At 33.6% G+C, this 15905-nt stretch overlaps 1 protein-coding gene across 1 annotated transcript in view; it reads left to right on the top strand.

Annotated features, from left to right (window-relative positions):
- Nucleotides 1–15905, top strand: part of LOC126754524 (uncharacterized) — a 44470-nt gene that overhangs the window by 9582 nt on the left and 18983 nt on the right. Inside the window, exon 2 of the mRNA XM_050466592.1 lies at nucleotides 2463–2742. Within this exon, the coding sequence (XP_050322549.1) occupies nucleotides 2463–2742 (280 nt within the window). The remainder of the gene's footprint in view (nucleotides 1–2462; nucleotides 2743–15905) is intronic.

Here is a 15905-nt window from a genome sequence, read left to right as displayed (position 1 = left end):
AGTTTGTTAGCATCGAACGATAGCGATCGCCATTCACCGTAACGTTGCGTCCAACAGCATCTTTGAAAAAATACGGTCCAATGATTCCACCAGCGTACAAACCACACCAAACAGTGCATTTTTCGGGATGCATGGGCAGTTCTTGAACGGCTTCTGGTTGCTCTTCACCCCAAATGCGGCAATTTTGCTTATTTACGTAGCCATTCAACCAGAAATGAGCCTCATCGCTGAACAAAATTTGTCGATAAAAAAGCGGATTTTCTGCCAACTTTTCTAGGGCCCATTCACTGAAAATTCGACGTTGTGGCAGATCGTTCGGCTTCAGTTCTTGCACGAGCTGTATTTTATACGGTTTTACACCAAGATCTTTGCGTAAAATCTTCCATGTGGTCGAATAACACAAACCCAATTGCTGCGAACGGCGACGAATCGACATTTCACGGTCTTCAGCCACACTCTCAGAAACAGACGCAATATTCTCTTCTGTACGCACTGTACGCATTCGTGTGGTTGGTTTAATGTCCAATAAAGTAAACTGAGTGCGAAACTTGGTCACAATCGCATTAATTGTTTGCTCACTTGGTCGATTATGTAGACCATAAATCGGACGTAAAGCGCGAAACACATTTCGAACCGAACACTGATTTTGGTAATAAAATTCAATGATTTGCAAGCGTTGCTCGTTAGTAAGTCTATTCATGATGAAATGTCTAAGCATACTGAGCATCTTTCTCTTTGACACCATGTCTGAAATCCCACGTGATCTGTCAAATACTAATGCATGAAAATCCTAACCTCAAAAAAATCACCCGATATATGCAAACATACATCTAAGCAAGCGAGGTCTGTGCGTCAAACTAAATTTCAGAATATGGTCAATGACATTTGGTAGCTGGTAAATAGAATGGTAGCTGGTAAATAGAAAATAGCAAATATCAGCATATTTAGCACGAAAACAACAATAAAGCACATCCAAGAGAGAGGCAAATGGACGGGAAGTTAACGGAACAATCAGCAGGAGCATATGATTGCCTAGGAAGACAAAAGACCAATGTGGATGGGAATGCAGTTTAAAATGGATGTAGGTGCTGCCACAACGCTGGCTAGTCATTACGTTATTTAATTTAAAGGCGTTACCGCAGAGAAATAATTGAGTCGTTGCATGTGTAAGTCAGTGAATGATTGAATGGAATGGATCTTTTGTATGAGCCATAGCCATAATCGGACCCCAAAGAGGTGGGTAAATTCAGAAGTAATATTGTTAAGATTGATCTTTAAGTGACATCTGAAACACTTACAGTGGGCAATCAAATATTATGAAATTTCAACAAAAATCTCAACTTGGGCGTATTAAATTGTTTTGTTTATGAATACAATTCTGATACATACATTTTATTATGTAGAATGTATGTAAATATGTGGTTTCTTTTGTATACGTACATTTTTTTTGTATCAAGAACGTAGCTACATAAAGTCATCTAACATTCGAAAGACGGCGAAATGTTAGGTATACGCCGTGGATTTGGCACAATTTGTGTGCGTTGATGAGAATGAATATAGCGTTCGCATTCACTGCGTCAGCTTTAACTGTTGGTCATGTGTATGGGCAAATTCCATAATAAATTACTTCACATATTGCAATTTTTGTTGTCCTTTTAATCGCCATTTCGCTTATTATTGTTTGTACTGACTTTCGCAAGTGTCGGATCTGACTACAATTGTATCATTGTCTAGGTAAAAGTCTGAATTTAAAAAAGTGAGCTGTGGAATGGAGGAAAACATTTAGATGACCAAAGTTAAAGTTTGTACCATTCATTTTAAATAATGTTGCAGGTATAATATAAGAATCGAGTTCGCTAGATGAAGTATAAGTACTATAATATAATTAAGGTATTGACTTTTAAGCTACATGCATAGACCTTTAACCTGTCCACTGTCGTATCTGTAATTATATTTATCAGGTGGGCTGAAAATTCTCTATCAGTGGAACAGTTTTGGATTATATGAACACCCATCCACTGTGTTCCCCAGAGCTGGTCTCAGTAGCCTTTTTCTGCTTTCACATTTCAAATGAATATACAACAACAACACATCAACATCAATGCAATAAAGTTCGAATATAACTGCGAAGAGGTGTAGTTAGCTCCAGCCAACACGCGTGCACAGCCAAAAATGCTGATGTTAACCTTGCAACTTTGCACGGCTTACCAGAGACCATCATTGGGCTCGGTTATTGTGTGGCTAATGCAATTAATATTTATAAATTTACGCGCTCGCTACTTTTTCACGCAGTAGTCACGCATACACATACAAGTCGTTGCGTCGAAATTGCAAAATTCTAAATGTCAACTAGGCATAAGAGAAGTACGTACGCGCCTCAATTCATCTTCATGTTTATGCAACATACACTTACATTTTCTCCTATTGTTCATCATTGCTTTTTCTCTCTCTCGGTTTCACAGGCACCTCGCAGTACATGTACGTCGAGTTCGTCACCTCACCGGCAGGCCCGCTGCTCAATACTGGTTTCCATTTCAATGTTGGCAATTGGCCCGGTCACGTCGAGACAGCGGGCATCAAGCATGGCATATGCGATTGGCTGCTCAGTTCCGACTCGCTGAAGGATAGTAGTGCCAGTGAGGGCATATTTTTGAGTATCGCTCATTGGTATCCGCCGAATACGTCGTGCAGTTATCACATTAAAGGGCGAATAGGCGAAATTGTGCGGTTATATTTTCCAAGGTAAGTGGAAGAAAATATTACAATGTAATTAATGGTGCATATAATGTCATTTCTGGGACATTTCGGTGATGATATGGTCGATACTATACACTCAAAAATTTATCGAGCTACTAACAATTATTTTTCGTTAAAAATAAATTATTTCACACATTTTGGATATTTTGTTAACCTAAAGTGTGAAATTTATTCCATTAAACATTGTTTTAATCCAATAAAGTTTCATTTAATCTTATATTTCATGATTGTCAGTGTCGAGAGTAGGAGGAGTAGTAATTATGACTATTTTTTATATCCTGGACAAGGATATTAAGTTTGCCAGGAAATTTGTAATACCCAGAAGCAAACTTCTGAGTCCTTATAAAATATATACATATATGAGTATATACATATATAAAAATATAGATATATGTATATGATCAGCGTGATATGCATGGTTAATTTAGTCACATCAGTCTGTCCGTTTGTCTGGATATAGCCTCTCACACGTTCACCCCAAAAACCTGCTCAATTGTTGGAGCCGTTGACATCAGTATACTATAGCACATAAGTATGTATCTGTCATGCAAACTGAATGATCGAGGTCAAGCTTTAGTATAGAAATCTTTTTTATTTGTCGACTTGTACTCACAAAGGAAGTGCTGCAATATCTGAATAAGTTTCTGAAATCGGACCACTATGTATATCATATAGCTGTCATACAAACTGAATGAGCAAAATATAGTTCCTGTATGGAGACTTCCTATTTCTGGATTCTATTTTAGGTTCGGCGCAACCGAAATTAACGTTTCTTGTTTTGCTATCACTTTCATTTAGAATGTTTGATCAGTTATAATATGCAAAATAATTGTTCAATTCATCAAAGATTACCTTGAGCTTCTATCTATCTTTTCAGTAAAGTTTGCTGCATCAAAAGGTATAGTAGAACACTTTACCGACACTGATTAACAAAATGCTGGTTTAACTTTGATTTCAAAATATCTTCAACATTTTCTTTAAACAAACGATTGAAATATTCGAAACGATTAATACATGTTTACTTAAAGTTTTTTGTATCATGGGAAATTATAATCTTTAGGAAAATTCTTGAGATATTATTAAAAATGTGGTTGATTGCGGTGACTTTCAGCATTTATCTTTTGGTCGTTATATTAACTTTAATACTTCCTTTTTAAAAACAATAATTTTTCTACTAACTTAAATTCAAATATTAATACTTACTAAATTTCACAATTTTGTATTAAATATACATAAGTTAAATATAATAAAAGAAAGTTTCTAAGAAAGTAGTTTTTGCAGTATGTAGGTATATCTGATGTATTCGTTTTTGTTCTTAAATTGTTAATTGTTTCTTAAATTTTGTTTCTTAAATTTATTTCGAAACATAAAATTTTAGACAAATTTTTTGTTCACTCTACTGAGGTGTACCGACTTCAGGGGCTGTTGTAATCAAACTCATTGACACATTAAATCCTATTAACTTATATTAAATCCTATCAACTTAGCAAAATAGATTTTTTTTGAAATATTACTTACCTGGTGAATTGAATTACAAGTGCTTTTGTATATGTATTATTACTAGCTGAAGAAAATTCACCCTGTAAAGTATATATATGTACAATAGTTGATTTAGCCATGTCTGTCTGTCTATCCGTCTGTTCGTCTGTCTGTATATATACGAACTAGTGTCTCAGTTTTTAAGATGTCGTTTTGAAATTTTGCTAACGTCATTTTCTCTTCAAGAAGCTGCTCATTTGTCGGAACGGCTGATATCGGACCACTATAACATATAGCTGCCATACAAACTGAACTATCGGCAGCTAGTGCTAGTATGGAAAACTTTTGCATTTGATACGATATATTCACTGAAATTTGGTATAGATTAGATCGGCTAACTATAGCATATAGCTGCCATACAAGCTGAACGATCGGAATCAAGTTCTTGTATGGACAACTTTCACATTTGATAAGATATATTCACGAAATTTGGTATATGTTAATTTCTAAGGCAACAATGTAGTCTCCGAAGAAATTGTTCAGATCGGTTAACTATAGCATATAGCTGCCATACAAACTGAACGATCGGAATAAAGTTCTTGTATGGACAACTTTCACATTTGACAAGATATATTCACGAAATTTGGTATAGATTATTTTCTAAGGCAACAATGTAATCACCGAAGAAAATGTTCAGATCGGTTAAGTATAGCATATGGCTGCCATACAAACTGAATGATCGGAATCAAATGTTTGCATGGGAAACTTCCTCATTTGACGATATATCTTCACGAAATTTGGTATGAGTTATTCTTCATAGAAATATCGTAATATAGGAAGAAATTGTTCAGATCGGCTCACTATAGCATATACATAGCTGCCAGACAAACTGAACGATCGGAATCAAGGGCTTGTATGGAAAACTTTCGCATTTGATGTGGTATCTTCACGAAATTTGACACGGATTACTGCTTAAGTTAATAACATAATCTCCGAAAAAATTGTTCATATCGGATTACTATAGCATATAGCTTTCATACAAACTGGACTCATATTTACTAAAAGAAATGCACCTATGAAGGGTACATTAGCTAAGTTAACGTTTTTTCTTGTTTGTTAAAATATTCTGAATTTTCTGTAATATACGTATGTATGTACATTATACATCATGCGCAGAGGTAATATTTTCACCCTCGTCATAGATATAATACAGTTTCTTAACCTTTTTCTATCGCATGGAGTGAAAGAAGTTTTAGAAATAGGGGTATAATATAGTAATGTGATATTAATATGATTTATATACAATGTCCGCGTGAGAGAATTTAATTTCTCGGGTTTCAATATTTCCGTTGTTCCTTACTCATCCCTCTCTCATAATAAACTCGTCCAGTCAAACATTTTAACATATTTAACAAAAACGTTATAATTAATATTAGGACTAATGGGTAAAGTGAAAGCAGCCAGAAGAAACTGCTAATATTTAAAAACAAAACATTTCTTCTTATTTATAACTAATATGTCATAACATTTTAATATAAAAACATGTAAGGAAGGCTAAGTTCGGGTGTCACCGAACATTTTATATTCTCGCATGATAAAGTGATAATCGAGATTTCATTATACGTTATTTACATATTTTTCAAATACCGTATTTTTGTAAAGTTTTATTCCGCTATCATCATTGGTTCCTAACGTATATACTCGTATTATACATACAGAAAAGGCATCAGATGGAATTCAAAATAGTGTTATATTGGAAGAAGGCGTGGTTGTGAACTGATTTCACCCATATTTCGTACATGTCATCAGGGTGTTAAGAAAATCTTATATATAGAATTTCATTGAAATCGGTCTAGTAGTTCCTGAGAAATGGTTTTTGGTCCATAAGTGGGCGACGCCACGCCCATTTTCAATTTTTAAAAAAAGTCTGGGTGCAGCTTCCTTCTGCCATTTCTTTCATAAAATTTAGTGTTTCTGACGTTTTTTGTTAGTCGGTTAACGCGCTTTTAGTGATTTTCACCATAACCTTTGTATGGGAGGTGGGCGTGGTTATTATCCGATTTCTTCCATTTTTGAACTGTATATGGAAATGCCTGAAGAAAACGACTCTGTAGAGTTTGGTTGACATAGCTATAGTAGTTTCCGAGATATGTACAAAAAACTTAGTAGGGAGCGGGGCCACTCCCACTTTTCCAAAAAAAATTACGTCCAAATAAGCCCCTCCCTAATGCGATCTATTGTGCCAAATTTCACTTTAATATCTTTATTTATGGCTTAGTTATGACACTTTATAGGTTTTTGGTTTCCGCCATTTTGTGGGCGTGGCAGTTGGCCGATTTTGCCCATCTTCGAACTTAACCTTCTTATGGAGCCAAGGAATAAGTGTACCAAGTTTCATCATGATATCTCAATTTTTACTCAAGTCAAGACGGACGGACGGACAGACGGACGGACGGACAGACAGACATCCGGATTTCGACTCTACTCGTCACCCTGATCACTTTGGTATACATAACCCTATATCTGACTCTTTTAGTTTTAGGACTTACAAACAACCGTTATGTGAACAAAACTATAATACTCTCCGTAGCAAGATTATTGCGAGAGTATAAAAAAAAACAAATTTCAGTACTAAAACGGCGCATTTGTTCGGTGAACTATATATAATTTGTTAATAAAATATTTGCGAAAGCTGTTTGAGCCTCTTATGTTTGTATGCATAGGAGTATATAGTACTTGGATATTTTAATGTCAATCGATTTTTTCGAATATAACAAAAATACAGTATTCCTCATACTGTGGAACTTTGTTTTTTTAATTACTATTATTTTTTCTTATATGTTATTAATTATGTAATAACTTTGTACTTTTTTTACCGAGAAAGAACGGATGAAATTTTCGAATCATTGGTACTTCAAGAGAAGAATGTTTTACAAATGCAAAAGCAAAATAAATTATTTTAATATGCATATCTTAGCAAAATCTTTTGTTTATATTTTTGCTGTTTTACGAATCGAAATACCTTTATAATATATATGATCTCTAGCAAGCTGTATTCTGTTACTATCCTTATTTTATGTAAATATATATTTTCCATAAGCACACTTTGTATCTCATATACTGATTTTATGTACATTTACATACATTTCCTCACTTAACACCTAGCTAATGTAATTCTGAACATACTTTCACACTACTACAAGTAAAATAGCATTAATTATGTCTACGCCTTGCCGCTCCTCAAGGCCGCTTACAAGGCTAGTGAGTAAAATGTTGCCTTCGACTCAGTTAAGTTAACCGAGAGGCACGTCAGTAGCTCTAAAATCTCAATAAATGTTCACTTTGTGGAAATGTGGTGATTGCTATTTATAACTTTACGCTTTTCGACAGGAATTTATTATGCAATTTTTTAATAAAGTCGAGAACAAAAGAATACGAAGCAGCAGTAACAGCCAAAGTAAAGATACTAGAATACAGAAATTCACTGTAACAACCAAAATTATGTCTCAGAACATAGTGAAGTAATGTAGAAAGATTATTTGATAGCCATTTAAGTTAGAGTTTAGCGAGCGTTCCACCAAGCGACAGAAATATTTGTGTGGATGGGCACAAGTAAAGCCCGCCTCGATGCCACAGCAATCTAAACCACAAAAAACTTAAGTTAAGCTAAAGCAGATGAAATACTGTGGGCAATCAAAGTCAGAGCACAGAGAGAGAGAAGAGTGGACGGGCCACAGGCAGCGCAATGGCATTCAAGCAAAGAGCAAGCTTAACAATGTAGTAACAATTCACATTAAACGCTATTTTCAGCAGTTGGCGGAACAGTTCTTGTTGTTGCATGCAATGCAAATCAGTTGTTGCACAAGTGTGCATAGCCAATAGATCACTGTGCGTAAATACATAAGTATGTCACATTAATTTGTATATTTTGGTTGTGTAGTTGGTTTAAATGCCGCTCTTTAGTGTACGGAGAGTGATGCTCGCCCGTCTGTCTGCCAGCATTGTGTTACTCCACTTTTATCTTAAGTATTTTAATTAAAACTCAGACAAAGATTTATGTGACATTTTGTCCTTAACTTGAAAACAGTATTACCTCAACGAGTGACTGAAAGTTTCTATGTATGTTGAGTATTACAAAACCATAATTATATGTATATAGAAATGCGATAGTAGTAGTATTGGGCACAGACTAACATTGTGCCTAAATATGGATTCTGTATGAAAATGTATGACTCGTTTATTTCTACTTTACACATAAATTGTATGATTATAGTAGTTTCATTACTGAAGTTAACAGTTAGCAGTAATACATAAAATTATGTGTTTTAAGCGAGAAAACGTGGCAACTCTATCAAAACACATTCGTACGGAGTTGACACAGTGATAACTCTATGACCGAAGTTTTCTGTAATAATATCAACAAAGTTATGTATACCCATAATTTACATTATTTTCATTATAACATGAACAAATGGTAACTTCATCTGAATCGAACTACAATACCCTTCGATGTTCACTTTTTTTCTTACAAAATTATAATTTTGGAATTATTCAAAAAAATTTTTCCGTACAAGTAATTGATTTCGATCCTTTGAGCTGTTTGTGTGGTAGCCATATGTTATAAGTCCGATATCGGCGGTTCCGAATGAGCAGCTTCTAGTGAAGAAAATAAAGTGTAAAAAATTTCTGATCAAAACTCAGAGATTACCTTTTATCTTTATCCTAAAACACTTTTTTCACCCAAAACAAGTAAGGAACTGCCAAGTTAGGATGTAACTAAACTTTTTAAACTCTCGCGAGGCAAAGTGATATGTGGAATTTTCGTTTATATTTTAAATAAAAGTAAGAAATATTGTATTCATTATTTATAATCATAAAACAGAAGATTTTTAATTTTAAATATCTGGGGGTTTCAAAGAAGTATTGAATCAATTTTTCCCAATGTTATCACAAAGATATATCATGACAAATTATTTCCGAATTTCACATATTTGGTGTCAATATCCTTGAAATGCTATAGTCCAATTCCGACAAATTTTGGGGATAAGATTAAAAACCTTGAGGATACTAATTGTGTCAATTTTAATCTGATAACTTTATTGATGATTGATTGGTATTTTGTAAAACGAATCAGTATAGAGTCACAAGTTTTTATAAGCAAAATATATTATTTTAATATGCATATCTTAGGAAAATCTTTTGCTTTTATTGTGATTATTGTTTTATGAATCGAAATACGTTTCTATGTGATCTCTAAAAATTCCAAAATGCGCACATATTTTGCCGTTACTGACGCTGTAAAACGAAAAATTTAGATAGAATTCAAAAGTTTTTTCATGAAAAGCTGTTCATATAAACTCCAATTGGTTTTAACATTCTCGTAGCTCGTCTCTCTTACAGTCTAGACCAGTGTTTAACAAAGTGGGCGATAACGCCCCCTTGTGGGGGCTGCAGGTGTCAAGGGGGGCGGTAAGAGACCCAGAAAGAAAATGGGGGCGTTGTGTAGAGGCCGGGGGGTTATTTGTTTTTTATGAGCTCTCGACTCTCAACAACAACTTGTGAACATCAACTAATATGAATTAAAAGATTGCTCAAACTCGGTTCTATATTTCTCTCCGCGTAGTTCATATATCTGTCCTATTTTATTGAATAAAGAAAAAATGAAAATCATGTCAATCGGTCGCTCCGTTTCATAACGGGGCATCTCGGCAGGATAGAATTTATAGAATACTAACTGTCAAACGTATTGGTATTGCTATTGCCAAATCTGTATGTGGGCATTTGCGCAAAGGTGTAGGGTAGGTAGGTTCGAGCTGATGTAGCGCATGCTTTGAGCTCTTGAATAATTTATTTTATCACTTGCGAAATGACGTCGGGTAGGTAGCTGATGCAGCGCATCTCTTTCTTACAAATGTATTTCTGGAAAAAATAAGATAATACGAAAAGGATAAAGATCCTTTTTTTACAAATGTATTTCTGGGAAAAATAACATAATAAGAAAAGGAGAAAGATCCTTTTTTACAAATGCATTTCTGGGAAAAATAAGACAATTAGAAAAGGAGAAAGATCCTTTTTTACAAATACGAAAAGGAGAAAGATCCTTTTTTTACAAATGTATTTCTAGGAAAAATAAGAATTCATATTTTTGTACTACTATATAATAATTGTGCTTAAGCATTCCTATATAAACAATGTAATATTTATTTTATATTCATTTGTGGTTTTGCGCGCAATAGATGAGCATTACTTACGCCTCCTTTATACTACTCGCGAAGTTAAACGTATTTCTCAAAGCAAAGCAATGTCGGAAGTAAAAAAGAAGAGACGGCAATACTGTGCGGAATACAGTAAATTCGGATTCATTGAAAATCCCACAAACCCATCCTCGCCTTTGTGTCTTCTATGTCTAAAAACATTTTCGAATAAAGCAATGGAGCATTCAAGACTGCAAGATCATTTGAATAAAATGCATCCAGATAAGATAGACAAGAATGCAGCATATTTTCAAGACATAGAGAAGAAGCATAATACTCAGCCAAGTGCAGCAAAACTATTTACGGCGGCTGCTAAGCAAGAGGACGACGGACTTCGAGCTTCGTACAATTACTCTTTGTTAATTGCTCAAAAAGGCAAACCACATAACATCGGAGAAGAGTTAATATTGCCAGCAATAAATGAAGTAATAACTACCGTGCTTCATAAACCGGCCGCAGATATTATCCGAAAAATTCCTTTGAGTAATAATTCTGTGCCAAGACGAATTGATGAAATGGCTGAAAACATTGAAGAATCATTCTACGATCACCTGAGGTCAAGTCAATTCTCAATTCAGCTCGATGAGTCCACTTTACCATCTAATGAAGCATTGTTGTTGTCTTACGTGAGGTTTATTAAAGATGAGAAAATATGTGAAGAACTATTATTTGCTAGAAATTTAGAGACCGATACAAAGGGCGAAACCATATTCAATATATTGGAAAAGTTTTGCGATGAGAAAGAGATTCCTTTGAAAAATATTATTTCAATTGCTACGGATGGCGCTCCGGCTATGATAGGGTGCCATAAAGGCTTAATAGCGCACTTAAAGAATAAAATTCCAGATGTCCTTGGTGTACATTGCGTTATTCATAGACAACATTTAGTTGCTAGAAACTTAAGTGAAAAACTATTTCAATCACTGCAATATGTCATCAAAGCAGTCAATAAAATCCGCAACAGCTCTTTGAATGATAGATTATTTCATCAGCTTTGTGTTACTAATGACGAGGATTTCAATCGTTTGTTGTTTCATACTGAAGTTCGTTGGCTATCAAGAGCCAATTGTCTGACTCGATTCTACAACCTGTTTGACTCTGTTATAGAGTTCTTGGAAACTAAAGATACAGAATTTCAAGCCATGCTCATAACATCAAAGAATGATATAGCTTACATGACAGACCTGTATAAATTGTTCAACGACATGAATCTCCAACTGCAAGGCGATAAACTAAATTTAATTAAAACAAAAAACGTCGTTGCTGCTTTTGCAGCCAAACTGCTTCTACACAAAAAGAATCTGGGTAGACGTGAGTTTCACAATTTTCCGAATTTATCAGTATCATGCAGTAACGACCAATTGTTTGCCTAGTGCCAACATTTGGAAAACCTCCACATTGACTTCACCGAACGATACCAGGACATTTTGAACTTGGAAATACCAGACTGTGTGTTGGATCCGTTTTCAAATGTCAACACAGCAATGTCACCTCAGCTGGAAGAAGAACTTATATAATTGACAACAAACGAGGAAATAAAAATCAAGTTCAAAAATGGTTACCAAGAATTTTGGCTACAAAAACCGATCTCGCAATTGTACCCTGGATTGTGGTCAATCGTTCAACGATTCTTGATAGCATTCCCATCGTCATATTTGTGTGAACGTGGATTTAGTGCTGTGACAATACTGCTTACTAAAAATAGAAATCGTTTGCTTGTTACCGAACGTGGCGACTTGCGACTGTTCTTGAGTAAATTGGAACCTGATATTAACAAACTTATTAAACAGCATCAGATTCATCCTTCACATTAGTTTTTATATATGAATCGATTATTTTAGTTTTATTTTTAATAAAAGATTCTCTGTTTTAATACTATAAAGTTGTGTTTCAATAATCATTCTTATTGGCAAGTGGAGACCGTAAGAATTAACTTGAGACCTAAGCGCCGTTGTATCTTACCTATTGCGCTCAGGTTTCAAGTTGCTGGTTATAGTAAAAGTTTCGTTTAGAATTCTCCGTTAATATACATATATAGGTCACAATAATTAATTTGAAGTTATAGTGGTTTTTAAATAGGTGAAAAAATGGGGGCGCTAAAGACATATTTGTTCTCAAAGTGGGCGGTAGACAAAATAAGTTTCGGAACCACTGGTCTAGACGCTTCAACTAATTTTGTTCGAGGAAGAAGTGTATAAAGTTTGAAAAATCGTTTATTGTCATCGTTGTTTGGCCAAATATTCACTGCTAAAACTTGTAAGATTATTTATGCATTTGGCTTGCTAAAAGTTGCACTCATGTAATTGGTAGTTTTAGTTTTGTTCCTTACTGTTGTTTATTGTAAACACAATTGTTACCTACTTGCAAAACTGCTGCTCGTGGCCAGAAATATTTGCAGCCGCTGGCATAAGTGTGTATAGTATTGAGTCAGCTGGCACAAAGTATTTCATTTTTTAATCATCTCACAAACTTTATCTCCAATTTTTAAGTTTGCCGGCTTGGTTTTGGTGCAACCAACTTGCCAAATTTAAAACAAATGTCCGTCGCACATAGGAGCATTTGGTCTCAAAAACCGGACAAAATTATTTAAAGTGATTTTATAAATGAAAATGAATAAAAATGCATGATTGAATATAAAAATGCAATATATTAAAATAAAACAAGTAAGGAAGGACTAAGTTCGGGTGCAACGGAACATTTTATATTGAATATATTGAGTAGGGGGTAGTGTCGACCAGATTTTATCAATTTTTGCTCATCCCATTTACAAGTACTAGTAATATGCCACATACTCAAAAAAATGTTCCACTTGTGTAGATACCTGACGTACAATTACCAATCATATGGAGCAAGGTCAAGTGGATGTCCGATAATCTTGGTAATAGTTATATGGGGGGACTTGTCAAGTTTTCGCGTAATTGTATCTATTTTAGGCGCAAATATAAACTGTTGTGAATAAAACATGTTCTGCAATTTTCATAGAGATGACTCGAATATTGGCGGATATATCCAGCATTAAGTGACCTAGAAGTTCTAAAATTTTATATTAGGTATATGGGAGCTTAGGAAAGTATTGACCCGATTAAACCCATTTTTGACACAATGAAATACTATTGTCAGGAAAGGATTCTTTGTGAATTTCAATTTCATATATCACGCATTGAACGATATTTTCGGGCAAAAGTCAACTATTGGTATCGGGTCCACATATTCGGTACCTAGGGGCTTGAGCAGTTTTGGTTGGATTTAGACAATTATTAGTCAAAAGATGGCTTACTTTAAGGGAATTATTACCGCAAAATTTTGTTCCGTTATATTAATTAATTATTTATTTGTGTATTGGAGAGTGAAAGAATCAAATGGAATTTTAAATTGAGTTATATGGGAAGTAGGCGTGGTTGTGGTCCGATTTCGCTCATTTTCATTTGGCTAAGACGGGGAAAATGTTTAAGCTTATTGGTAGAGTAGAAACCCTGTAGTTTACTAAGAAAAATAATTCATAGCTTAACCTCGCCCGACACTATAACAAAAACACTAATTTCTCAAAAATTAAAAAAAAAAATTAGTTTTTTTAATGGTTCATTGTTTTCTCGAAAAAAACAAAATAATACATTAACTAAATACATTTTTATATCATTAATATTAAATACATACCATGTTGTCCAGAATACATAAAAAAATATTTTCCAGAATTCACTTCACGCAACGCAAAAATCCACTTGCAATTTCGAGAACAATAAACAGTTTCGAGAATAAGCACGTGAGTTTTAGGTTTGTTCGAGCGGAGGAATAAAAATGCCAATGATGTTGTTTCTATGACATTATATTTTATTCTCTGATGTTTCAAGTTATGTTCTGCTTATATAACTACTAAAGTGATTACAATTTTCTTAATCTATTTCTTTGTTTTGTTTATTTTCTTATGAAATACAATATTTGTAAAATGTAATCTTATTTTCTATTGAATGCAAACAAACATGACTGTGGGGTTTACCCGATAATGTTTGGGTTATCATTATAGTCAAACATAAGGACCAAAACATGTTTGTATGCATTTGCATTATGAATACAATATTTGTAAAATGTAATCTTATTTTCTATTGAATGCAAACAAACATGACTGTGGGGTTTACCCGATAATGTTTGGGTTATCATTATAGTCAAACATAAGGACCAAAACATGTTTGTATACATTTGCATTATGTTCTTTATCTCTACTTGTTATCTTATATTTTTTGTAATGTTTACTTGTTTTTCTTTAATCTTTTATTTTGTCCAATTTATAGTATTTTGTTGTGTGGTGTCTGGTTGGGATGATAGTGTACACATAACTCCTCCCTCCCTTAATGGAAAACTCTCCTGAGTTTGAATAGTATTGTTTTTCATTTTTTTTTAATTTTACAAGATATTAAAATTATTATTATAATCACAATAATACTTAAAATTGATATTCCAATATGAGAGATATTTTTGTGATATTTTAATTCATTAATTTCTTTTAAATTTTCTTCGTTTTTAAATACAAGGTCGTTAATTGTAATTTTGTTAGTGAAATTGTGAGTATCATAGTTTGGATAATAGAATCTCTGATTGTATGAAATTTTAGTATTTGAGAATGTTTGGTATAGGGTCTTAATAGTGCAGTTATTATAAGTGTTGTGTTGTGTGTAGTGTTTTTCAACTTAATTTTTCTGTTGTCGCAGTTCTGGTTTAGTTCTATGCCATTTGCATTTTTTATTAAAATAGTTTCTTCATCAATTTGTAAAATTTCTGTAATGCTATTTTTGATAAGTTCACAATTTAATAAGTAGATGCAATGTTTAGAAATTTGTAGTTCATTGAGTGTTTTAGCTTCTTCGAATTTATAAGTGACATTTTTGTATTCAAAAACATTTTCGATTTCTGCTGTTATTTCTTTACCTGCTGTGTTTGGTATAGGAATAATAGTTTTTAATTGTACCGATTGAAATTCTTTTGGGATTTTGACTACGAACATTAACAAATTTTCTTTATATTCCAAGGCGCATAATTTTATATATTGAAGTTTGTTGAGGTCTATGTTGTAATTATAAATTTCTTCATTTGTTAAAATGCTTGGGTGAAAAATACCATTTTTTGCTGAAATAATGTTTTCCTGAATCTGGTTTACTGCGTCTTTGAGAATGTTTATCTTTATTGTTTGTTCATGAAGAATCAATATTTTGTCTGTTGTCTCTTGATACACTAAAGAATTATTTCTTTCGTCTTCAATAATTTGTTTTAATTTTGTAAACGTGTTCGAAAAGAAATTATTAATTTTTATTTGGTGGTCGAGAGCTGTAATTGAATTATGTAAATTTTCATCTACTTTCTTAAGGTGATTTTCAATATCTATTCTATCTCCATCATCCATCGTTCCAAATAGAAATTTATGTA

Source organism: Bactrocera neohumeralis, chromosome 4 (genome assembly GCF_024586455.1).
Source record: "Bactrocera neohumeralis isolate Rockhampton chromosome 4, APGP_CSIRO_Bneo_wtdbg2-racon-allhic-juicebox.fasta_v2, whole genome shotgun sequence".
NCBI classification, from domain to species: domain Eukaryota; kingdom Metazoa; phylum Arthropoda; class Insecta; order Diptera; family Tephritidae; genus Bactrocera; species Bactrocera neohumeralis.
The sequence above is the reverse complement of the archived record's forward strand: the minus strand, read 5'-3'. Positions and strand labels throughout refer to the sequence as shown.